The sequence below is a fragment of the Hippopotamus amphibius genome, chromosome 8, assembly GCF_030028045.1.
Source record: "Hippopotamus amphibius kiboko isolate mHipAmp2 chromosome 8, mHipAmp2.hap2, whole genome shotgun sequence".
Taxonomy (NCBI): domain Eukaryota; kingdom Metazoa; phylum Chordata; class Mammalia; order Artiodactyla; family Hippopotamidae; genus Hippopotamus; species Hippopotamus amphibius.
The window spans coordinates 42,241,270-42,268,066 of NC_080193.1; the positions used below are offsets into that span (position 1 = coordinate 42,241,270).

The following is a 26,797-nucleotide window of genomic DNA, read 5'->3' on the forward strand; positions in this document are numbered from 1 at the left end:
ACAGATGTCAGGATTTCCTTCTTTTTTAAGGCTGAATGTTATATAATACATAGACACACACACACGTGCATGCACACCACATGTTCTTTAACCATTCATCTGTGGATGAACACTTAGACTGCTACCATGTCTTGGCTATTGAAAATAACGCTGACGTTAACATGGGGGACAGATATCCCTTTGGCATAGTGATTCACTTCTGTCAGATACATACCCAGAAGTGGAATGGCTGGACTATGTGGCAATTCTATTTTTAATTTTTTGAGGAACATCCACATTGTTTTCCAAAATGGCCGCACCAATTTACATTCCCACCAACAGTGCACGAGGGTTCCCTTCCCTCCGCATCCTTGCCAGCATCTGCTAACTACTGACTTTTTGATAACAGCCGCTCTAACAGGTGTGATCTCATCGTGGTTTTGATTTGCATTTCCCTAATAATTAGTGATGTTAAGCACCTTTTCATGCACCTGTTGGCTATTTGTACATCTTCTTTGGAAAAAATGTCTATTCAGGTCTTTTGCCCAGTTTTGACTGGATTATTTGGTTTTTTGCCTGAGTTGTATGAGGTCTCCATGTATTTTGGATATTAACCCCTTATCAGATATATAATTTGCAAATATTTTCTCCCATTCCATACACTGCCTTTGCATTTTATTGATCATTTCTTCTGCTGTGAAGAAGCCTTTTAGTTTGACGTAGTCCACTTATTTTTTATTTTGTTGCTCAAGTTTTAGATGTAATATCCAAAAAAACACTGTCAAGACCCACGTCATGGAGCATTTTTCCTATGTTTTCCTTTAGGCGTTTTATGGTTTCCAGTCTTGCATTTAAGTCTTTAATCCATTCTGAGTCAATTTTTGCTAGTGGTGTAAGATAGGGGGTCTAGTTTCATTCTTTCACATGGGGATATCCAGTTTTCCCAGTGCCATTTATTAAAGAGACTATCTTTTCTCCACTGGGTACTATTCTTGGCTCTCTTGTCAAATATTAGTTGACCATACTTGCATGGATTTATTTCTGGGCTCTGGATTCTGCTCCACTGGTCTATATGTCTGTTTTTATGCCAATAACATACTCTTTTGATGACCACAGCTTTATTATATAACTTAAAACCAGAAGTGTGGTGCCTCCCGCTGTTCTTCTTTCTCAGAACTTGCTTTGGCTACATGGGGGTCTTTGGTGGTTCCATACAAATTTTAGGATTGTTAGTTTTTACTTCTGTTAAAAATGCCACTGGAGTCTTGGTAGGGATTGCGCTGAATCTACAGATGGCTTTGGGTAGTGTGGCTATTTTAACAATATTAATTCTTCTAATCAATGAACAAAGGACACTTTCCATTTATTTGTGTCTTCTTCCATTTCTTTCATTAATGTCTTGTAGTTTTCAGTGTAGTGCTCTTTCACCTCCTTGGTTAAATTTATTCCTAAGTATTTTATTGTTTTTTGTTTTGTTTTTGCTTTTTGGCTGTGTGGCATGTGGGATCTTAGTTCTCCAACTAGGGATCAAACCCGCACCCCCTGCAGTGGAAGCATGGAGTCCTAACCACTGGACTGCCAGGGAAGCCCCCAATATTTTACCATTTTTGATGCTATTGTAAACGGAACCATTTTATTTCTTTTTTAGATAATTTGTCTAATTTTCGTATGTTAATTTCATATCCTTGAACTTCACTGACTTCATTGAATAGATCTAACAGTTTTTTTGTAAATTCTTTAGGATTTTCTATGTATAAAATCATGTCACCTGCAAATAGAGAAAATTTTACTTCTTCTTTTCCAATTCTGATGCCTTCTACATCTTTTTCTTACCTGTTTTGGTTAGGACTTCCAGTACACTGTTGAATAGGACTGGTGAGAGTGGGCAACCTTGTCTTGTTCCTGATCTTAGAGGAAAAGCTTTCAAACTTTTCACTGTTGAGTATGATGTTAGCTGCGGGCTTGTCATATATAGCCTTTATTATGTTGAAGTACTTTCCTCCTATACCTGATTTGTTTAGAGTTTTTATCATAAACAGATATTGAATTTTGTCAAATGCTTTTTCTGTATCCATTGAAATGATCATACGATTTTGTCTTTACTTCTATTAATGTCATGTATCACATTTACTTATTTGCATATGGTGAACCTCCTTTGCATCCCAGGTATAAATCCCACTTGATCATGGTGAATGATGCTTTTAATGTGCTGCTGAATTTGATTTCCTAGTATTTTACCGAGGATTTTTACAACTGTATTCATTGGATACTGGCCTGTCACTTTCTTTTCCGTAGTGAACTTTTCTGGCTTTGGTATCAGGGTAATACTGGCCTTGTAAAATGAGTCAAATATTATTTTAAAAAACAAAATTCCAATCAAATTCAAAGGGGTTTTCAAATTAGATTTATTTGTGTGTGATGAAGAGTAAAGAGTAAGTAATGAAATCACTTTCACATATACTAGTCAGGTCTATCCAGCAGTCTACTATATTCTGTTATGTACTCTCATTCCTCATCACTAACAGTCCTGCAAGGTAAGGACTCTCACTCCGACTCTGGATGAGAAACCAAGGCTCAGAGGGGCAAATTACTTGCTCAAGGTCACACAGTTGGTCTGATGCCCAAGTTCATGTTTGCTATTTCTACTAACTTGCCCTGTCTCCATTTTAAACACAATTAGCTCTTTCCTAAACATACTCAAATACAGCACAATTACAACACACGGCCACTAATCTTGTCGTTTTCAAACATCCTAGTAGTCCAAGTTCTTCCTAAGATTAGTGAATTCACTGAGGACAGGGCCTATGTCCTTCTTTTAGGACCTGCCTGCTCCTAGAAGGATGCCATCTCTTAGCAGCAATGTCAGTGTCTACTCTGCCTGTGATCCGGGTCTGGGCTCCTTTACTACAGTTATCAAGCAGAGACTCCATGCCTTTTGCTTCCTCATTCACTGAGCTTGTGATGCCCCCTGCTGTAAGCTGCCACTCAAGCGACCACTCTTCACAGGTTATGAGTGAGGTATCCATCTAGTGGCTGCCCAAGCTACTCCTACCAAGGTGTCCCCCTACTCCTAACTCGAGGGTCACAGCACAACTTCCAGCTCCTTTACTTCCACTGGTGGCCTAAACTCTGCTTTCTCCCTTCTACGTCTACATCATTATGTGCTGCTTCCCTGGCTCCTCTATCGATCAGCACAAGCACTCAGCTCAGAGTCTGAATTCCAGAGAGCAGCCGTGGAAAACATCCACACACTCAACCCTAACACATGAGCAACAGCAATGGCCAAGTAGACCTTGGTCCTTGCTTCGGGACCCCTGCCCACCCCCCTTCAGTCTACCTAGCCCAGGAGCACAAAGCTCACCCTCAGGAACACACAGATGCCTGACGGTAGAGAGACCGCCTGGAGCAGAAGGTACCTTTTTTGGCTCGGAGCACTCGCCCTAGCCTCTGGGCCTCCTGCCGCCGGGAGCCACCGTGAGATGAGATCTGAATGAGAACGTTTGCCTCTGGCAGATCAAATGATGTGTCACCCACCTACAGAAATGAAGCAGTGGTGAGTCTGGGAAGGTTTTTATATATGAGACAAAAAGGGAGAGAAAAAGTCAACTGGCCTCAAATTTAAGTAAGCTCTGTAGGTAGTTCAGTAAAACAATCACTATCCACTATCCTCTTCAGTCTGTACCAGGGCCTTCAGATGCAAGCAGGCCTCTAGGACCTAGTATACTCTCCTGAGAGCTGTGCTTTAGAAGCCGTCAGGTCCCAAGTCCTAATCATCTGACTCAACAACAGTCCTGGTGCAGGCTCCTAGGGGCCCGGAGACAAGAGGGCCCTATTGACAGACTCTGTGAGTGATTCTTATTTTTTGCTACAGAAATAGGTCTGCACAAAACCGTCCCTCATCTTAACTGGAGGCCATTGAGGCCAACAGCACGTTTCGGACACATGACCTTGTAGGGGCCACTGCCTGCACTGGGCTAGATTCTGAATCAGGTGGCTGCCTTGGCTTGGGGAGGGGGCGGGACGGGATCAAACCATTGAGTTCCCTAGACACAGAAATAAAAGCTTGGTACTTACTGATCCAGCCATGATGACTTTATAGGTAAATCTCATTTCTTTGGGGCTTTGGGTCTGTTCTAATCTGAGTGACTAAACTGCTGGGCCACCACTTCTCACTGCAGATTAACACCGTCACCAAGTTGGGCCTACGTGACTCTGCCAAGGCACACCAGGAGCCAGGACAAGGCTGCCCATGACCCTCAGGAACCTCCAACACCACAGAGAGAACCTCATCCAAGCGCCTACCTTCACTAGAGTAGGTAATGAACTTTTCCCCCTTGCATAAAGAAAATACAACTCAAAATTCCTGTATCGCAAAAAAGAGGTGGGAAAAACTTAAGTCAAGCATAAGGGCTTGCTAGACGATATACTCCTTGAGTTAGGAGTACAGATTACATACATTAAAACCCTACATCTGCTTCTTCCACTACCTGAAAGGCAACATTCCTTTGCCCCCAGACACTGGACATGTAAGAATGAAAACTGACATGTGACGTTCCTTCAACAAATACCAATTCACTGCCCAGAAATCATCTAGGGTCCCCCAGGCCCTGGGGCTGCTGCATGTCACACAAACCTTGGATATGAAGATGGTGTTGATTTTGGGGTTATGCTTGAAATTCTGGAGAATCTGCATCCTTTCTCCCTGGGATGTAGGACCATAGATATAGGGTCTAGTGAAGAACAAAGCTGTGTTAGGAAGACCACAGAATCACTCCCCAATTATCCTGAAAGCATGTCAGAGGAAAAGGGAGCTCTTGCCAAGGTTACTCTCTTCCAGGAAGCCCTCTGTCATGCAGAAACATCAGGCAGCAATCTATCAAAGTGAGTGGCTACAGACCCTCCCCACCCCCTTTCCAAAGCACACACATCCCACCCTTTTCCCTCTGAGCCAGGGTGCAAGTCACCGCTCTCTTCAAGATTCCCTCCTTCACCTTTTTGTTTTCGGACTGTGCTCCTTCCTGCTTCAGTATCTCTCACTCTAAGCTTACTGTCTATACAAGGAGAATCCCCTGGATTTCACGAAGCCCAATGGGAGTGGCAAAGAAAACACTGCTATTTGCAAACAAAAGTTTGGAAGGAATTGTTTCCCAATCAAACAGCCATTCTGCAAGGAAGGAGAAAAGAGCCCTTTCCAGACTTTTCCCCACAGACCCCCTATAACATTAAGTTCAAAACATTTCTCTTCAGAACTTCCCTGGTGGCGCAGTGGTTAAGAATCTGCTTGCCAGTGCAGGGGACACAGGGTTCAATCCCTGCTCCGGGAAGATCCCACATGCCGCGGAGCAACTAAGCCAATGTGCCACAACTACTGAGCCTGTGCTCTAGAGCCCTCAAGCCACACCTATTGAGCCCAAGTGCCATAACTACTGAAGCCCACATGAAGCCCACATGCCTAGAGCACAAGCTCTGCAACAAGAGAAGCCCCTGCAACGAGAAGCCCACGCATCGCAATGAAGAGTAGCCCCTGCTTACCACAACTAGAGAAAGCCCACACGCAGCAACGAAGACCCAACGCAGCCAATTAATTAACTAATTAATTAAAGGAAAGGAAAAAAACAACCTTTCTCTTTAGTTTCCAGCTCTCTGCCAAAGGGTACAACCCTATCTGACAACCTCACTGATTATCACCTCCTGGCACCTGGCAATGCCACTCCTCTGTTTTTCTTATAATGATGTGGGTTTTGTAGCTTCCAAAGGGTCAGTAACAACCATGATGGTGCCGATGACAACGACAAGGACAATGAGGACAGCTACCAGGCATGCAGGGCCCACCCACCCCAAACACTGAGGTGGGCTCTGTGTTGGGGAAAAAAAATCCACGCCTGACGATATTCCTCAGAACTGTAAAAGGTAGGTTTCGTGTTCCCAATTTACACACGAGGAACTGAGGGTCAGGAGCCTGAGGAGGCTGGACCCAAGTGGCTCTTCCACTGCCAAGGCCCAGGGGCCATCCACAGCAGCGCCCATGGAAGCCCAGGAAGCACTGCTTCTGATACTCCACACGTGCTTCCCAACACTGTGCTGCAAACTGGCTACCCGAGAGAGCAGCCCCCTTGCCTGTGAAGAAGCTGGGCAAGGCCTGGGACAGCTGGATGCTTCCCCAGCCACTGCAAGCCCGGCATATGAGAGTGTTTGGGACACCACCCAAACCTTGTTATTTTCTGGGTGTGTCATGCTGTGAAAAAGGCTGGAAAACGGCACTCTTCAGAACAGCCTGTCTCTTGATATCCAGGTTTTCAGGTGGCTCTTTTTCTCCTTGCTCGTCATCAGGAAAAACGACTCATAAAATGGAGAGCCCTCAGTTTCTGAAGGTTCCCTCATGTAGGAAATGAAACAGAAGGGTAGCCATCTTCCAGAAAGAGGACCTAACATTTGTTGGAAACCTACTAGATCCAAGAATCCTCTGAGGTACGTGGTAATAACTCCATGTGAGCAAAAGCAGGTTCAGAGAGGCAAACACCTCCTAGGTGACAGAGCGAGTAAGAGGAGGAGCTGGGAGTCAAATCTGGTGTGTCTGACCCCAAAGTTCATCTTCTGCCCCCTACCGCACACTACCAAACAACCCAAAGAGTCTCTCCTGCAAAGAACTTTAGTGACACCTACTCCTTTCTCATTAAGGTCGAGACAAACCAGGAGCTCACACGCCAGTCCCAAGTCACAGAATGGAGCACAGCCCAGCATCCACAGGACCGCTGTAAACCAAGGAAGTAAGATAGACAACAGCACTTCACACATTTAAAGGCCAGAAATACAACAACAAAAAGATGAGTAAAAGTTGTAGTTATCATTCGAGGCTCCATGAAAGAGCCACAACCTGCTGCCCTTCACCGGGCCAGACTGGCTCAGATCCGACAGTGCCAGGCAAATGAATGTCCCACGTGAGGGAGGCTCCAGAGAGAATCGGGAGGGAGTACTGGAATGTGGGCGGGGAATGGAGGGAAGATGGCTCTTAAACATGACAGTAAATTTATGCACTGTCTTGTTGCCCCTCTCAAATAGACACTAATGCAACAGTAAAGGATTAAAAAGACACAAACTAGGACTTCGCTGGTGGCACAGTGGTTAAGAATGCACCTGCCAGGGCTTCCTAGGTGGCGCAGTGGTTGAGAATCCACCTGCCAATGCAGGGGACACGGGTTCGATCTCTGCTCCAGGAAGATCCCACATGTTGCGAAGCAACTAAGCCCCTGTGCCACAACTATTGAGCCTGTGCTTTAGAGCCCATGAGCCACAACTACTGAGCTCAGGTACTGCAATCACTGAAGCCCACGCACCTAGAGCCCATGCTCCGCAACAAGAGAAGCCATGGCAAGGAGGAGCCCACGCACCACAACGATGAGTAGCCCCCGCTCACCACAACTAAAAAGAAAGCCCACGCACAGCAAAAGAGGCCCAACACAGCCAATAAAATTAATTAATTAATTAATTATTAAAAAAAAAAAGAATCCACCTGCCAATGTAGGGAACAGAGGTTTGAGCCATGGTGCAGGAAGATCCCACATGCATGGAGCAACTAAGCCTGTGTGCCACAACTACTGAGCCTGTGCTCTAGAGCCCCCATACTCCGCAACAAGAGAAGCCACTTCAATGAAGCCCACACACAGCAAGGAAGAGTAGCCCCCACTTGCCGCAACTAGAGAAAGCCCACGTGCAGCAACAAAGACCAACACAGCCAATAAATAAATTAATTAATTTTTAAAAAAAGACACAAAACCTCCAGGGCAAAGAGAACAGAAGTAACAGCAGAATAGCGGAAGGAGTGCCTTCTAGGTGGCGCAGTGGTTGAGAATCTGCCTGTCAATGCAGGGGACACAGGTTCAATCCTTGCTCCAGGAAGATCCCACATGCCGTGGAGCAACTAAGCCATGTGCCACAACTATTGAGCCTGCGCTCTAGTACCCATGAGCCACAACTATTGAGCCCATGTGCTGCAACTACTGAAGCCCATGCGCCTAGAGCCCATGCTTCACATTAAGAGAAGCCACGGCAATGAGGAGCTCGCGCACCACAACAAAGAGTAGCCCCCACTCAACACAACTAAAAAGAAAGCCCGCGCACAGCAAAAAAGACCCAACACAGCCAATAAGATAATTAATTAAAAAAAAAAAAAAAGTATAGTGGAAGGAGAACCATGGAAGTTGAAAAGCAGATGGATAGACGCATGGAAACTGAAATAGCAGACCAGAGAAAGCAGAAGCCCAAGCCGGCAGGAGGGAAAAGCCAATACAAAACAAGCCAATTTTCTCTACAGAACACAGAAAGGTTCAGGATCTCATCACCAGTGCCTCGGAAGGTGGCTGGTAGGGCAGGATTATGGACAGGACTGACAGAGTACATGCGTGAGGAATGGTGTCAGACCCCAACCCCAGCAGCCAAGCATGCCTCCCCCCGCCTGGCAGAAAACTGGATTTACTTTCTAGATTCTGAACAGGAAGGTCCACATTGAGGGACCTCAGACAGAGCAGAAGACAAAGCAAGACTGGACGTGAAGAATGACGGGGAATCCCCCTTCCCCTCCCCTCCACAGGCTAGTATCTAGGAGACCAGAAGATTCCTCCTCTCTGGAGAAACTTTCCAGCCCAAGAGAAAAGACCCAGAGATACTGGCATCTGGCAATCTCTCAACAAACTAGCCAGGTCCCTGCCTGATCGTGCTGTGGAGAGGTCCACAGGTCAGCAAACCTACTAAACTATATACAAAGGCCGATCAGCTTTTTAGTGACTGACCCTTAAATAAGAAACCTGAGCCAAAGATTACCAAAAATCAGAAGAAGGGCTCTAAAGACAGAGCTGAAACAATCAAAGCACTTGAAGAGGAGCGAGACAGCGTAGGGAATAGAAGAAAACTTCAAAAGTTTTAATAGCCTCAGAGAAGACACTGTACTTACTCAAAAAACAAGATCAGTTGACAATAAAGAACTCTTGGAAATTAACAAAAGCTTCAATAGGGCTGGAAGACAAAGGGATAAAAAATAGGAGAAAATGGGAGTTCCCTGGTGGTCCAGTGGTTAGGACTCAGAGCTTTCACTGCCATGGCCCGGGTTCAATCCTTGGTCAAGGAACTAAGATCCCTCAAGCTGCACAGCACAACTGGGTAAAAAAGGAGAAAAAGAATAAGAAAATGGAGAAGCTGTCCAGAAGATCTAACACCTGACCAGCAGGAATTCAAAAAAGAGAGAAATGAGAAAACAGAGAAGATGAGTAACAAAGAAAAAACAGAAAGAAATTCTCTGAATTAAAGAACACAAGCTTCCAGATTGAAAGGATCTACTGTGTCCATCACAATGAAAGAAAAAAAAGATCACACTAGTCATACTGCTTTGAAATTTCCAAAAATGAAAAAAAAGACTCTAAAAGCTTCCTGAGAGAAGGAAAACACATGACTACCCCAATAGATCAAGTACAGAGAGGAATCAGAAGGGCATCAGACCTGCAAGCAGCTGCACTGGAAGCCCCAAGAAAACAGCCCTGCCTTTGACATTCTGAGGCCCAGCCAAACTATTGATCAAGTGTGAGACTGCATAATTACACCTGCAAGCAAATTCTTAAAAAACTTCCCTCTATGTACCTTCTCTCAGAAATCTACTAAAGGATACACTCCATCAAAACGAGTGACCAGGAAAGAAGAAACCTGAGATACAGCAACAGGGGCTCCAACACAGGAAAGAGGCACAGGGAATTCACAGGATGATGTCACACCTAAAGACGACAGTTAGGCAGCATCTCTAGTCCCAAACAGCAAGTAGACCAACGCAGAGTAGGAGGATGGAGTGCTGGTGGAGGCTGCTGGAGGATGAACTACTGGAAGGGATCCCACCAGGAAAATAAAGTAAAAAGGAATCGAGAGATTACCTAATGGATCTGACCCTTTGGAGAGGGAGTTTATGACTGCATGAAGAGTCTCAAGAGGAGTAATTAGTAATTATACAGAAAACCAAGCAAAAGTAATGACAAGGCAATCATAAACTCCAGGAAAAACAAATGTTAACAAAAAAGAAAATGTAATCATGTTACACTATCTGCCTTGGCTTGAACAATACTTACACAGTCAAAATAATATAATACTGAATACTAACTTAACCCCAAACATGTTGGGAGGATGGAGTTGGGGGAGGGGACAGCACAGCATATGTAAGAGGGCTAAATCCACAATTCCCATGGTAAGAAATTAATAAGCAATTTCTACAATAAACAAGAAATTGCTCTATAAATTATTACTTCGAAGTATGAAGGTAAACAGAGAAAAGAGTTGAAAGTGGGTATCTTTAGGGAAGAGGAATTGTGAGTAGGAAGACAGGTGCAAAGGAATTGCTGGTTTTCATAACAGTCTACGTTACTTTGACAAAAAATAAAACCTTCCCTACAGTAAAAAAAAAAAAAGCACAATTTTGGAAATTTGAGAAACTTAACCTTTCCATGTCTCAGTTTTCTCATCTGTAAAATGAGACTAATACACCGACCTCATATGGCTGGGGTGGTGGTTAAATCACAGCTTGTGAAGAGAAGCGGGTCTGTATCCATCCTTCCCTCTACATCCCTAACCCCATAAAAAGAATTAAGGCCCATCTGCTCAGAGGACACTGCCTTCTGCTACACTCACAGCACCTAAAGCCCTGCATCACCATGCATGGAAGCACAGGCCTCTTTCTCATTACTAGGCAGGAAATTTTCAACAGCCAGGTTTAAACACAAGTATCTCGGTGGGGCTGTAGGCTAATGAGGACCCCAGTGGGTGTTTCCTAAGAAGCTCTTTCTAGGTGCTGGGCCATACGTGGGATGCTAGCCCAGTCTGCCTTGCCTTCCTGGCCCCTGGTCCATACAGTCTAATCTCATCTCCAGCCAGAGTGCCAACTCAGCCTGAAACTCCAGATGCCAATTTACATCCATCTTTGAAGCTGCGCTCCAAAGGAGCACAACTCTAGCCCCTGCTCCCTGGGCTCAGAGTGACCAGACCCTCTTTACTATACACCGTAACCTCTAACTCCAACCACCTGCTCCTCTGTCTCACCTGGTCCCTGGGACTACAGAACTAGACCTTTAGATCCTATGAAGTGCCGGAGAGCTTTGAGAAAAAAACAGGCAGCTTCTACACTCTCACAGGGGGAAGATAAACTGGCTTTGGAGGCAACTCTTAACTCTTCGATTCTTACTTGTTCAGTCGAATGGCATATTCCTTCAGAGCAAACACGTTGTCAGCAAAGACAATAATCTTGTCATTCCTCCTTTCATGAAACTTGATCAGAAACTGGCAAGCTCTAAATTTGTTGGGGTTCATGGTGTACAGCAAGATTCGTTTCTTGGTTTTGATTGCCACATACTCCCGGTAAAACTCAGGAGACATAGGGCACCAAACCTGTGATACAATAAGAATCAGGGATCAGTATGCAAAATTGAAGCATCACACAACTGGGAAGTTTAGCAAATTAGCTTTAAAACAAATCAAGATGAAACCAACGGTATGTGAATTATCTCTCAATAATATTGTAAACACACACGCACAAAACAAAATCTAAAACCCATGTTGAACCAGGCCACTCTCACATGTTAATAACAAAGATTTTAAAATGTATCAATATCCAGGGGATTATTCTCACACCAGCTCCAAGTGAAGAAAACCAGATTCCCAATCAGTGGTGCAAACAATGCCTCCCAGTTAGATCACACCTCCACACGCTGCCCACACACAGCACTGCTGGAGAACTGCACACACACTAGCCAGCTCCGTCTGCTGGGTTAGCCTAGCAATGGCAACCCAGTAGTAAAGAACACACCAGCACCCTGATTTTGGTTTTTAAATTACATTCTCTGCCAAAAGGGCTCCCTGGAGAAGTGGCTGATTCCAGACGAGCCAGCAATATCTTACTGTGCCAGAAAGCAAGGAAGTGCTCAAAGAATGATGGGAACATGTCAAAGAGACATAGAAACTAGCTTGAAGGTGGTCCCATTGATCACATCTGACACAATCTGAGCATCCAAATAAAAATGATAGTTACACTCCTGGGGGCCTCCTCCCTGTGTGTGGGCTGCTGACAAACTAAAGTAAGTTTGGGCAAATATACTGAAGTGCCACGAGTTTAAAGGTCTCAAGGCTGTGTACAGACAAAAATGACCCTCCAGGAGCTCTGCACTGGAACAAGCCACAGCCCACACCGGCAGACTGAGCTTTTGGGTGCGACCAGTGACACTTCTGTGTGATCATCACAGACCACTTCTTCATGCTGCCATCACTGTGAGAATTGGCTGCCATCACTGTTGTCAAACTCTGTGCTGAGCTCAAATCCTTAAGTCTTGCTGTCATTATGTTCTCTGATTCTCTCTGGGACATATCCTATTACGACTCCTTTAGAATTTCTAGATCTTCATAGCCAAAGCAATTCTTTTTTTCACAGTAAAATCTTTAAAATCCCGTGTTTCGCAGAACATGAAACACAAATGGCCAATGAGCATGTGGAAAGATATACAACATCATTAGTAAACAGGAAAACATAAATTAAGACTAAAAAAAATACCATTTCACACTTATCAGGTCTGCAAAAATTAAAAGAAAACCTTTCCATGTTAAATGTTGGAGCTGTGGAGCGAGCTCACTCAGCCTGGACGGGAGTGTTAACTGGTGCAACCACTTTGGGAAACAGTTTTCTACAATGTGACTAGTAAAGTGTGCATCCAGAAAGCCTTCCACCAGCAATGCTACTTTTAGGTGCACCTGCCAAAGCAGCGGCTTTCAAACTTGGACCATTTTCCATCATAAACTAAACATTCCCACACACAAACACAGTCTTATGAAACAATATTTACCCTTAATACATATTATGCATTCTGGTAGATTCTATCCTACCCTGATCATGATGCACCGAAGTGATGTCACCATCTACTATGGGGTCAGGCTACAGTGTGAACAGCACTGCTTTAGAAAACCTCTGACAAAGGAAACAGATACAAAAAACACATGCAGCAATACTGTCACAACAGCAAAAAAAAAGCTCCAATTCCAGAGACAGTGGCCACCTGGGGCCGGGACTAGAAGCAGGGCCTTGCTAATGGGCACAAGGGAACTTCTGGGGGTGGGGGAAATGCTCTAAAACTAGATTGGGGGCACAGCTGCACAACTCTTCACATTTACTAAAATCAGAAAAGTTATAAGTCACACTGTTTACTTACAACAGACAAATGTTATGGAACATAAACTAGACCTCAATAAAGCTGTTAAAAAAAACAACTTAGGACTTCCCTGGTGGCACAGTGGTTAAGAATCTGCCTGCCAATGCAGGGGACACAGGTTCGAGTCCTACTCTGGGAAGATTCCACATGCCACGGAGCAACTAAGCCCGTGCGCCACAACTATTGAGCCTGTGCTCTAGAGCCCGTGAGCCACAACTACTGAGCCCGTGTGCTGCAACCACTGAAGCCCATGCGCCTAGGGCCTGTGCTCCACAACAAGAGAAGCCACTACAATGAGGAGCCTGCGCACAACAATGAAGAGCAGCCCCCACTCGCAGCAACTAGAGAAAGCCCACATGCAGCAACAAAGACCCAATGCAGCCAATAAATACATTTATATATATATAAAAAAACAACTTAGCAGCCCAAACGTTTGTCAACATTAGGAAAGATTTTATTTTCACTGCTGTGTAATATTTCATTAGCTATCAAGTTGTGGTATCTTCATCCAACGGAATACTACAGAGGGATTCAAAGGAATGAACTACTGCTGCATGTATCATTAAAAACAACGCATTATGCACGGAATACAAATACTAAGCAAGACAGATTTGCATATACATAAAGATAAAAGGCAAAGCTAAACAACAAGTGTTTAGGGAGTCATACACAGAAGTAAAATAATAAGGAAAGCAAGAAGATGACAAACATAAGCTCCAAGAGAGCGGTTACCCTGGCAGGGGGGAGAGAGATCCAACTAGAGAGGAACAGGCGCCTCAAAGGTCCCAGCAAGGATGCTCATGAGGCGGGTGCTGATGATGAAGACGTAACCAAAGGGTAAGGAAGCTTCTTGACAGAGCAAGTCCACCTGCACAGCTTCCTCCCACTCACCTTCACTGCAGGCACCCCTGTCTGCCCTTTCAGGACGGGGCCAGCCTACCCTAGCCTGAGTGACAGACATTTTAAGGTGCCAGAAAGGATTTCTGTTGCTGTTCCTTCTGAGAAGATTTACCTTTGAACATGTATTTTAAACACATACCTGTGCAGGTATTCATCACAGAACGATATTGGGAAAATGTGTTCCTAGAAATAAAATGATCAAGGCCACATATGCCTTCTGGGGGCATCAAAACCAACAGGCTTGGCACTGGGTGTGGCCTGCAGGTTGCCCACGTGGGACCACCAAGAACCCCTCCAGGGTGAGGGCGGGCAGGAGTACCCTGAGGCAATCACTCCCGGAAAGGAGGACGAGGAGCCCGGCCAGCCTGCATCCGCCTCCTGCCTTGACCACTTCCTGTGCACCCTGGACAAGCAACTCTGTCTCACACGTCTGTGAAGTCGAAGGACATTGCCCACCCCCGGGGGGCGGAGGGCACTGCGTGAGGCAGCAGCACTTTTGCTCAGGTCCTGACCAGTGTATCTGCCCATGAGGAATCGACCTGATCCGTTTCCCTCCCCAGGGACCGTGCCGGGAAGGGGACAGCTACCTCAGCGCACTGGACTTTGGCGATGTAGCCGTTGTTCTGCAGCTCCATCCAGTTGGCTTCATAGAGCTTGGGCCCAATCAGAAAATTTAAGTCGACGATTTTGTCATCTTCCCGGACGAGGGTTGCGGTCAAGCCCAGTTTGCAGTGGGCCTGCACGATGGTGAGCACCCGTCGGAACATCCTGGCTGGGGAAACAATCGGCACATTCACACTGCCGCTCTTTTAAATGCTCAAAGTACCAAAAACAGCCTCAACCCAACACTGGCCCGGGACACGGCATCACTAACCCCTGGGCTTCTGGACCACAGGAACCTGGCTCTAGGCAAGAATGACTAGGCGAGAAGCCTTAATCTCCACTTTTAGACCTGTCCAAAAGAAGGGTGAAAAGGAGAACAAGAGGGGGAGAAGACCTGGAGGAAGCCCCAAGCTAGGGAACCCCCGCACCCCACTCACAACAGCTCGGTGATCGGGAGGAGTGCAAACAGCAATCTGAAACATGACCTTCGACACTTAAAATGCCACTGAGCCCTGAATTACACAAGGCATTTGTTCACCCTGAAGCCTGTACCCTGGGTACCAGGAAGATGTTGGGGTACCTGGAGGACCAGAGGAACAAAAGGAGCTAGATATGCTCAACTTCACACCATCCCCCCAGAAGTCAGGGAGAAATCGGGGAGAGATGAAACCCTAGGCACCTCTCCTGCCTTAAGAAAAGCCCCTCTTCACACTCTTCCAATTACATTCATTCTGGTCAACCAACAACTTCCTTTGCCTTCCTTTTGTTTGAATGTTATAAATCTTTCCAACATTAAATTAAACACCAAAAGGGTATGAGATAGTCATTTTCAAAAACTCAATTTAAGGGTTTCAACAGGTTCACCTCTTAACAATTCTAACAATATGAAGGAAGATTAAAATGTTGAAGTCATGCTTACTCATATACAATTAAAGGCAAGGCTAGTGATACTTCAGAAATACACCTAACATTCTGAGGGAAAGAGAGGGCAGACTTCATCAAAACACAAACCAAAAACATAAGAACAGTGAGATAACAAAGGGCTGTCTACCCCCCAATAGACAGGGCTCACAGTGTCATACACTGAAGCCTAACACAGCTTGCACACACACTTGGAAAGCAAACAAACAAAAAAACCAGGATCAGGGTTATCTCCAAGGACTGTGCTGACTCCAAAAAAGGGTAGCCAAGGACCCCAGACCAGGCTCCCCACATCAGAAGGACACAGCAGCCAAGGTGAATGGAGACCCCAACCTACTGTGGGCTCTGGGGAGGCAGCACTGGGGCAGCCCGGGGGGCTGTATCAACCCGACGGGAGCCCAAGTCAGGACCCAGCCCGAACACTCCTCAGCAAGGAACAAGCCCTCCCCGAGGCATCAGCCCTGCAAACCAGTCACGGCCCGCTGCTACGTTCTCTCACAGCTGTCAGGGCTGTCCCCGGGGAACAACTCACATACAGTGAAGGGCGTGGCTCCATAAGTTTTTCCACAGATACATACCCGTGGAACCACCCAGATCAGGATGTGGGTGTCCTTATTAGCACCCACAGGTCTCTGCTCTGACCCCTCCTGTCAACAGCAGCACCCTCCCTCAAGGGAACACCTATCCGGCTTCAGTCATCAGAGAGGAGGTCTGCCTCCCGTCTAAACTTCATGTGAATGCAATCATAGTACCTACTTTGTGTGTGTGGCTTGTTTCACTGGGCAGTATGTTGTGGCTGTCATTTGACATTTATTTGTGTGATTCTCTGACTGTTCCTCTCACTTTGTCTCCAGTGCCAAGCAGAGTGCCTGGTATTTAATGGGTTCTCAATAAATACTTGTTAAAATAATGAAAGTGGCACAGTGCCTAGCATGCAGGAAGCATCTGATATATGCAAGTACTGTAATAAGAATTTCTTATTAATATAATGACCTGATAAGGCTTCTTTTGGAAGACCTGTAAATGAACACAACAATCTTTATCTTCTGAGATAAATCTCAAAGATTTACCATTCTACCTAGTCCAAGTGGTACATGTTTCAACAGCAGAAACGCACTCTGATGTGCTAGAATTCCCTACTTAACATCTGCTCTCTGGCCCAGTGAACACGGCCATGGGGCTTATAAGGCCGGAACACAAAATCCTTTAGAGCTGTCTAGTTTCACTCTTCTACCTAAACAGAGACAAACTGCACCAGTGAACCAGAGGAAAGACAGACACATCCGGTGAACTGTGTAGGGCACACCTGTATATCCTCATCACCAGATAACCAATCCCAAGCCTGGCTACCCGCCTCTGGGACCAGCGACCCAAGTTAAAGTAGAATATCAACATATACTAAACATATCCTCAGGCAGAAGGCCTCAAACATTCCCATGCTTCAAACACAGCCTCCAACTAAACTGCTACTGAGCAATTTCAAAGTCATTTATAGAAAATGTTTCTCTAGACCATCAAGTCCCAATCCCAGTCAGACCCAATACCCACCCTCTCCTTAAAGTTCTTTTTTCTCTTAGTTTAGTTTTAAAAATACACAGCAAATTGAACTTTTTCTGAGGGTGGGTGGGTGAGAGCGGTTCTGTAATGTTAACACACATGCAGACTCGGGTAACCACCACCATAATCAGGATACAAACCAATCCACGACCCCCAAAGCTCCCTTATGCTCTCCCTTTATAGTCACCTACCCCCACCCCCGCGCCGGCATCCACGGATCTGTTCTAACTAGTTTTGTCTTTTCAAGAAGGCATCACATGCTCCACAGCCTCCTGGGACTGGCTGATGTCACTCAGCACGATGCCTCTGAGACGTCTCCTCACGGCTGAGGAGCGTCGCAGTGGATGATGAACCAGCTTGTCCAGCCAGCCACTCACTGAGGCGTTTCCATGGTTTCTAGGTTTCAGAGATTACGACCAGAGCTGCTATAAACATTCGTGTGTAGGTTTTTCTGTGAACCTAAGTTTTCATTTCTCTAGGATAGATGCCCAGGGTGGGACTGCTGCGTCATACGGTAATTTTCTAATAAACTGCCAAAGCTCCCCAGAGTGTCTGTACATTCTGCAGTTTCTCTGGCCACGTGTGACAGTTCCAGCTGCTCTGCACTCTTGTCAGTACTTGGTACTATCAACACTTTTTACTTTAGCCACTCTAATAGGTCCACAGTGGCATCTCCTCACGGTTTTAACCTGCATTTCCCTGGGGACTAATGCTGCAGAACATCTTTCAAACGCTTATTGGCATCTGTACATTCTCCTGGGTGAAAAGCCTACTCATGTCTTTTGCCTGTTTTCTAACATTTCTGCCATTGCCTGACTGTCTAACAGGCAATCAATTAACATGTCTGGGGACTTCCCTGGTGGCACAATGGTTAGGAATCTGCCTGCCAATGCAGGGGACACGGGTTCGATCCCTGGTCCGGGAGGATCCCGCATGTTGCGGAGCAGCTAAGCTCGTGTGCCACAAATACTGAGCCTGTGCTCTAGAGCCCGCAAGCCACAACTACTGAAGCCCGCGCCTAGAGTCCATGCTCCACAAAAGAGAAGCCACTGCAATGAGAAGCCTGCGCAATGCAATGAAGAGTAGCCCCTGCTCCCTACGTGTGCAGCAACGAAGACTCAACGCAGCCAATAAATAAATGTTTATTTAAAAAAAAAAAAAGTCTGAAGCCTAACTCCCAATCATGTCTCTCCAAACCTGCTCCTTCTAGAATCTTCCCCATCTCAATTAATGTCCACTCCGCCTTTCAGATGACTCAAGCCAAAAACTGACAGTCATCCTTGATTTCTCTTTCTTTCAGAGCCGCATCTAACCTGTCCACTTAACCTTCACAACATAACCAGATTAGTTTACCTTTAATCTTAGTGGTCCAAGCCTTGTGTTGGGATTCCACCAACTAACCTACCTAGCTGCTCTCTACCCTTGCTTCCTGCACTCTTCTCAGCACAGCAGCCAGGGTGATATTTTTATAATATTAAGTCAGATCATGTCACCCTCAGCTCAAATCCATCAAATGGCTTCTCACCCAGAGTACAAGCCGAAGGCCTACCTTCAGGTCCCAGGGGACTGGCCCCGACACCTCTCCGGCCCCAGCTCTGACCGCTCTCCTCCACGTTCCCCTCCAGTGTAGCTGCAGGGCTACACTGCCATCAGGCCATGCAAGTACTTCAGCACCTCAGGACTGCTTCCTCTCCCGAGACCCCTCATCCCTACCTGGCTGCTGTGAACACCTCTAGATAGCTTCAGACTTCCAGAGGGACTGGAGGAGCTCTCATTACATAGAAAAAAACAGATGAAAAGGCCATTTTGACAATATTTTGAAGACTCTATGTGAAAATGCCTCCGATTTCATTTAACTCAGAGTAATTTCTAATTTACATGTATTAACTGATCACGGCTACTCATTAATTTGTTTTATCAAGAAAGGTTTGCCTGGAATACTATTCAGTAATAAAAGGAACACAACATTGGTACATATTACAATGTGGATAAACCATTTGTGAAATGAAAATATCCAGATATAAGGAAATACATATTATATGATTCCATTAATATGATATTTCCAAAAAACGCATGTGTCTAGCAACAGAAAGCAATTCAGTGATTGCCTGAGGCTAAGGGTGAAAACATTGAAGGTGAGTATGAAGATGACGTTCTAAAACTGGGTCATGGTGATGGTTGCACAAACTCCATTTTACTAAAAATCTTGAATTGTATACTTACAATGGGTAGATTTTATGGTTTATGAAGTATATCAATATAGCTGTTTATAAGGATTGCCTGCAATATCTGGATAAGTAGGACTGCTATAATATATTAAGGATTAATATTTTAGCCTTCAAATAAAACAAATAACATTGCAAGGACTTTTTTGTGCTCCCAGTCCAGTTTTCACAGAACAGTAAAAAAAAAAATTTTTTTTTTTAAAAAGGGCTAAGGGTAAGCTGAAGTGCAACAATTGGGAAGGAAGAAGAAAATATCACTTTCTAAATGCCTACTCTGGGCCAATAATTAAGGAAGCAGTCAGTGTTACACCCACTCACCACTAACCCGACCCCACTCCACCCCACACATGCTCATGACTTACTTGAAAGCTTCGCCTAGCAAGTCTCTCTAGCAAGATGGATGCACTACAGTCCCTGCGTCAGCACAGGAGCTGGAGATCCATGTGCCTGTACGATGAGCGGGCAGCCCGGCTCTCGGCCTGCTTACCTGGTATGGTGTGTACCTCATCCAGGATCATGAGGCCCCACTCCTGAGTTCTGAGCCACTCCATCACCCGCTCGGCCTCCCAGGACCTTTTGGTGGTGTGGCCCAGCATGGAGTAGGTGCTGATGGCGACGGAGCAGCCTATGGGCTTGTCCTTGGCATCAGAGGTAAAGCGGCAGATCTGGCTGTCGTCGATGGTGGACCACATCTTGAACTGGGCTTTCCACTGCTCCACAGACACCGCTGAGTTGCCCAGCACCAGACAGCGTTTTCTGACAGTGCACGCAGCTGTCACGCCAACCAGGGACTTTCCGGCACCTACGAGAAACCAAAGGGCAATCCTACCTAAGGCCAGGTTGAAATGAGGGACAGGGACAGACAGAAGGACTCGTCAACACACCAATCTGGCCAGAATTATTTGTAATAATCCTCACAGCTGACATTGATGAGGTGTGACTGCTCCAAACCGGTTTCCTTTAGAAAAAGGAGGTACGCTCCCTTCACACACCAATGGGAGAATTAAAAAAGACAAGTGCCAGGCCCTATTATAGCACTGTACATGCATCTTGTTTAAATGTGAAAGACAACATTTGTCAAAATAAACCATAGGTAAGAGACACTCCTATTACTGCCATTTTAAACCTGGGAAAACTAAAGCCAAGGTGTAACTTGCCCAAGACCCCAGGACAGCAGTGCTGCTAGGGGTCTTGGGCACACACAGACGACCCTAGGAGGGGCACTTGGGAACGCGGCAGTGTGCACGCGGCTGCTGGCAAAGACACAGGAAGGTGAAACTCCAGGGTCTTCCACGTTTACTGCCACCCGCCATTTGAAGATCAAGATTAAAAATCAAGCTATTCCTTTAAACAGCAATTCTTCCTTTTCCAGGGACGTACATCAAAATAAGCCACGGGGCTTAAAAAAAAAAATCCTCGGAAGGTGCACCTTCATGAGTCCAGGGTAGGCCACCAGCTGAGTCTACCGTGACCTCTGGCCCAGAACCTAGGCCAGACCTGACACGACTTAGGACAAATGGTATCAGACAGGTGCCAAGGGGGCTGCTACTGCCCCTTCTCGGCCGTGCACACTGTAACAAGCAGTCCAAGACCAAATAAAATTTCTGTGCTAGGGAGCCCCCAAATACACATAACTCATAACTCATAAGACTGACTGCAGGGAACGAGACTCTAAGCCCAGTGGTGAACTAGCCCCTGCCCACAACACCATCCTTCCTCACTGCCTGAGACTTTACACACTGCTTAGCTGACTTGTTCCCCATTTGTCTCTACCCCACCAGAATGAGCTCCAGGAGATCAAGAGTGTTGTTCTGTCCACCATTTTATCCCCGTGTTGAGGTCAGGGCCCGGCACAGAGCGAGCACTCAAGTATTTGTCGAGTCGTGAATCAGGGAGACACGACCTTGGCTGCTCCCTGACCAGGCGGGACTTCCAGCAAGGCGCTCAGGGAGGGCGGAAGGCAGATCCGGAGAGAGCAGCCTAGCCACCTTCTTCACTCGGGGGGTCACTCACCACAAGGAAGGACGATGACCCCGGAACGTGCGCGCCCATTCCCAAACATCTTCCGCAAGCTCTTCTCCTGATAAGGTCTAAGAACAGCTGTGGGTTTCAGGTCAATGTTGATGTCAGGGTTGACAGAATCATTCCGGAAGTCGTATTCTGCCAACAGAGGGTACTCTAGGTGGATGCAACGTTTCTGGAGCTCTTCAATCATTTCCTGGAAAATGAGCATAAAGGTTTTATAACCTCATTAACTCCAAAGCGTGCTCACGAACAGAACATATTCTAAGGTGCCTAACAATAAAAAATAAAAAAGTTTACCTAGGCTTTTAAATTTCAGCTGGGTTAAAGCATAGAAAGGCACCCCAAATTAAGGAGATGGACAAAATTCAATCCAATCAGCCACCAAAATTGCCCCCCAGACACTGTTTCTCACATCTCCCCAGGAACTTGTGAAGACTGACCCACCAGCCTGAAAAACAGGACACTCAGATCTAACTCCATCAGGAAGAACGGTGCTGCAGTGCACAGACACCAAAATTTGGGGCATGTGGGGAGTCCTTCCTCTCACATAGACTACACACAGAACATGCAAGGCCAGACCAGCTTCCAACACTGGCTTAGAGAAGTGACCAGGAGGGGGTACGTTCACTAACCTGCTTGACTTCAAAAGATACCGTTTGTGTCTCTTCTTCCTCCTCCTCATCCTTGTCCATTTGCTCATAAAAGTCAAACAGGTCTGTGGGGATGTCAGATTTACCCTGTGGATCTGTCACCCGGGAAGTGGAGGGCCCACCGCTGCCTTCAGCACTCTTAGCGATCTGAAAGAGAAAGGCAGGTTCTGGACTTGCACAAAACATTTAACCCTACTGTTACTAAGCAATGGTCAAAGTTGCAAGAAAACTGCAGGATTACTAGGTTGCAAACACTGGACTAAAAGCACCTGAGAGGACTCAAATCTTAAGTGCATCCACCCCCAAGGGTGACCCAGGAGCCCACGTACAGCAGATTTGCTTGTGAAAGTCTCTGTGATGAGCTCGGTGGCCTCCCCTTCAGAGTTCCTCAGGCGGCATTCCCGGATCACTGGATCCTGGAGAAGATGCTGGATGACGTCAGGGTGAGAACTTTCAACGAAGTACCTGTGAAAGGGGAGGAAGGAGGTGCCTACTGACCAGTATATCATTTTCAGGTTTCATTGCTCATTCATAAGATGGTCTGGAGACAGTGGCCTCAGGCCTCTCTCCATGCTCACTCTCCCCCAACCCTTTGCCGAATCTGAGCTGTGAGCTACTGGCCATGACATAACACACGAGGGTTGTAGGCAAAGCCCCACTGTGAAGACAAACAAGCAGGGATCTGAACCGCAGCTCCACTGCTCACGGGAATACAGCAGTCAGTGAATGAATTTCCAGTTTTGGCCACATCACTTCACGTATTCCTTTTATTCCCTTACTCGGGGGAGTAGGTGTTAGTGCAGAGCAGACAGTCCACAAACGTTAGCTCCTTGCCGCCTGATACACGGAGGGTGAAAGTACCTTGGATGGGCCTGTCACAGCACCCCTTACCTGTTGTGCTTCAGGACCAGCTTGACTTTCCCATAGCTGACAGTACACAACTGCAAGGAGTGACAACACCACATAGGCAAAATTAGCAATACGCAGCTCACTCAGAACACGGTCATTACTGCGCACATCTTACTACCTTATCAACCAAGTGAAGTGTTCATTTTACTTTAGGGAAATCCAATGTGCAATCCTAAAGAGGGTAGATCTGTCTCAACTGAGATTTTTCCATTAGCTTCTCCTTTTTGAGAGCAAAACCTTCCTCTTGCCTGGATAACTCTGATGCACATCCCTTAATCTATAAAATGCTGCTTAAAGTCTTTCTTTTCTTTTCCCTTTCCCTTCCTTCTCCATTCCCAGAGGCCCCATCCTAAGCCAAGGGTTCATCCCACTGTAGCAGTATCACCACAGCTCCCAGCACAAGGCTGGCAGAGTATGTGTTCAGTAATTGTGTGCTGTGTAAAATAAATGCAAAGCCTCTGGCCTCCTCACCAATGTCGCTATCTCCTCAAGTAGATGTAAGCTTCTTGATGCTAGAAAATCCTCCCAGGTTCCCAACAATCTTTAGGATGGAATGCAGCAGAGATTATGCAGCAGCCACGAAAATTCGCAACTCAGATCTCAGGCTGCTGCCTGTCCCCACTGCTGCCCTTCTGGGTCCGCCACTGCCCTCGCCAACATACACACGCCTGCAGGCAGCTCCCAGCCAAGACTGAGAACAGCCAGGGTACTGAAGCAGGCTCATTCTACAGGATGCAAGACCTTCTCCCAGGGCACTCCTGCACATCAGAAGAAAAGAGAACTCTCTCCAGAGCTCTTGACAGCATCTCTGAGATTGGCTTCATTGCCCTACTGGATGCCTGTGGCACTCATCTTCTGCCACCTCAGATCTGGGGGTCTGAATCCAACTCCCTGCATCTCAGTGGAGGACAATGAAAGCCACTGTCCATCTCTTTTGAATGGTATTCACTATCTCTCAAAACAAACCCAAGCAGGTTCAAGTGCTCTTCACATAGAACCCTATCCATTTCAAAATTTGAGGTCCTTATTGACCTTTCCTAATGGAAGTTGGTGACTCGTGGTCTCGGGCAGGTATCCAGACTTAGATGGAGTTTACCATCTGTACTAGTTTGCTCAGGTTACCATACAGAACACCACAAACTGAGTTGTTTAACGACAGAAACTTATTTCTAGAGGTCCAAGATCATGATGCCAGCAATTCCGTTTCCAGTGAAGGCCCTCTTCCTGGATTGCAGACGGCTACTTTCTCGCTTTGTGCTCATGTTACTCCTTCCTTGTACAAATGCAGAGACAAAGGGAGCACACACGCCTTCCGGTGTCTTTTCTTATGAGGACACTAATCCTACTGGCCCCACTCTTATAACCACATTTAACTTTAATTATATCCTTACTCCAAATACAGTCACATTAAGGGTTAAGTCCTCAACACATGAATTCTGGAGAAGGCACAATTCAGTCCATAACACCATTCACTTTGGGCGGTATTCCCAAATAACCCGGGCCAGCATGAGCCTGGACGCATAACCCCACTGTGTGAGTACCCACAGGCTAAGAGCAGTTCATGGGAAGTGTGGCCTCAGTAAAACACAATGCTAAATCCAGAGGATGTGGGTGGGGTGACTGGTTATTACGCTCTCCACCCTGGAGCCGAATGGCATTTTCATGACTGCCACAGGTTAACAATGTACAGCACCTGTCCCCACTATGACTACACTAACATGGTGGGCAAAGAAAGCCAGCTTTAGCCCACTTGCCTTAATAAATTGGATAATTCCATCAGGGACTCCTGTCTTGCTGAGCTTCCTGAGGTACTCAGTGATGTCACTGGTCTGCAACCCAACGCTGACAGCTGCATACAGGGAGTAGGCAGTTAGTTTGTACTCATGCACGTGGGTCGGTCGGCACACCGGCTCTGCAATAGCCACCAGGAAGTCTTGAGCATATTTGTAAACCGGAGAGAAGGCTTCTAAGAATATGTGGCCATCAGGAGCCTAAGAAACACCAAATGGACACAACAGACAAGGAAACTAATGAGTTGCAGAGACGGTTAGACTCTTTCCCACATCATTATCTAGAAAGGATAAGCTGCCCAAAAGGTTATCTAAAGATCTAAAGTGATCTAAAGCTAGCCAACACCAGGAATATTTCTATAAGCACATCTTCAGCCAACTGTGGGGCCTGCTACTTTAATCAGACACAAAGAGTAGAGAGAATAGAAGAAAAGGTTTCCAAAATCAGTAGCTGCCTCTCTCTACTCTTCACAGGAAAAGCCCACCTTACTGGCTATCCTTCTGGCTAGATTTCAAACGAATGGAGACCATTAATTACTTCAGGTTGAGCAAAAAAGCTGCCTAGCAAATACGTCTCAATTTTTTTTTTAAACGGGGAATTAAAATGTTACCCAACAAATGGCATTTATTCTTTAGATAAAAGTTATTTCCAAACATGCGGCAAAACTGGAGAGGAAAGGGGAGTAAAAGGAGGAGATGGAGAGGAAGGAAGCCCAAGTCTGGTCAGTGCATGGCGCGAGATGCTCATTCCTATCCGGGCTGCTTCAAGTTGTGTCTGTGAAAGCTCGCTCCCAGTGGGCTCTGAAGCGCACGATCCCGCATTTCTACTTGGGCTCCACCAGCTCTCGGGGCCTGCTCTGGCTGAGGGCTTGCTTACCACCCAGAGGGGCCTGGAGGTGTGGTCGTCCTTCAGCGGCATCTGCAGCCTATAGTCCTTCGCTCCATACTCGTCCACTTTGGTGCCGGACTCATCCACCTGCTTCCCGGCCGCCGAGGGAACCGCTTCCTGAGAGTCGTTCCCAGGGGTGTCATCTTCATCGTCTTCCTCATCCTCGTGGTGCCGCTTCTTGGACTTCTTCTTCTCTGCAGATACGGACAAAGACACAGAGGTGAGCCGCGCAAGAGCCTGGGGCTCTCCCCGCACTGACTAGCGGGAGTTCGGGGGAACCCGGCTGCAGCCGGACAGCGCCAACCACCCGGAGCCCGGAGCCACTGCGCGTCGCGGGAGTCCCCTCCCTCAAACGCCGCCCACCCAGCCCTGGGCGCAGGGCTGCCCGGAGGTCAGGGGTCGCCCGCCTTCCAGCAGCCTGTCGGGACAGTATGTGCCGGCCTCGAGCGATTCTGGGGTCCACCCGCCGCCGAGAAGCCCTGAGCAGCTACCACACACGATGATGGCAACGGCGGGGACAGGCAGCCCCGAAACGCGCCCGCCGCCACGTCTCACCGCGGTCCCCCCGATCTCTTTTGCCCATGGCGGTGAAAGCAGCAGCAGCCCCCCGCCGCCGCCGCCGCCGCCGCCGCCGCCGCCGCCGCCGCCGCCGCCGCAGGCCCTCAGCGGCGGCTGCTTTCTGCGGCGCTTCCGGCTAACACGGGAAGCCCCTCCGGCAATCGCACCGGAAGTCCCGCCTCTGTGCATGGGGGCGCGGCGTGAGTGGCCAAGCTGGGCAGTTGAGAAGTCAGCTTCCTCTGCGCTGTTTCCGGTCCTTTTAACGCATTTTTTTCTCCTAATCAATGAAATATTTTTTGAGTACCTGTTGTGATCTTCCAGGCACTGTTGCTTTAGCCCTTGGGGCAGGACTGTGAAGAAAGTAAAGGCCTCAGCCTCCTGAAACAGAGAGACGTGGGCAGTAAACGAATGTGTGAAGCCCTCTAAGGGGAAATAAAACAGAGCCTAGAATGACAGGCAGTGCTGTTCTAAATGGATGGCCCTAGAATCTCTGAAGGGGTGTTATTTGCGCAAAAGATCATGAAAGTGAGATGCTGTCCTTTGTAAATACCAGGAAGGAGCAGTTGTGGGT

General features: G+C 46.8%; 1 protein-coding gene across 2 annotated transcripts in view; it reads right to left on the reverse strand.

The window, feature by feature from the left end:
- The window catches only part of ERCC3 (ERCC excision repair 3, TFIIH core complex helicase subunit), a 33,445-nt gene extending 7,148 nt beyond the window's left edge, over nt 1–26,297 (reverse strand). The window contains exons 1-12 of one of the 2 annotated variants that reach the window (XM_057745902.1): nt 26,224–26,297; nt 25,657–25,862; nt 24,744–24,980; nt 22,972–23,021; nt 22,410–22,545; nt 22,063–22,227; nt 21,419–21,623; nt 19,893–20,207; nt 14,687–14,871; nt 11,189–11,391; nt 4,613–4,709; nt 3,396–3,513 (exon numbers count right to left, since the gene is read on the reverse strand). In XM_057745902.1, coding sequence (XP_057601885.1) covers nt 3,396–3,513; nt 4,613–4,709; nt 11,189–11,391; nt 14,687–14,871; nt 19,893–20,207; nt 21,419–21,623; nt 22,063–22,227; nt 22,410–22,545; nt 22,972–23,021; nt 24,744–24,980; nt 25,657–25,862; nt 26,224–26,251 — 1,945 coding nt within the window. In that variant the 5' untranslated portion in view covers nt 26,252–26,297. The remainder of the gene's footprint in view (nt 1–3,395; nt 3,514–4,612; nt 4,710–11,188; nt 11,392–14,686; nt 14,872–19,892; nt 20,208–21,418; nt 21,624–22,062; nt 22,228–22,409; nt 22,546–22,971; nt 23,022–24,743; nt 24,981–25,656; nt 25,863–26,223) is intronic. The other variant, XM_057745903.1, reaches the window with a different exon arrangement.
- Nucleotides 26,298–26,797: the final 500 nt, after the last annotated feature.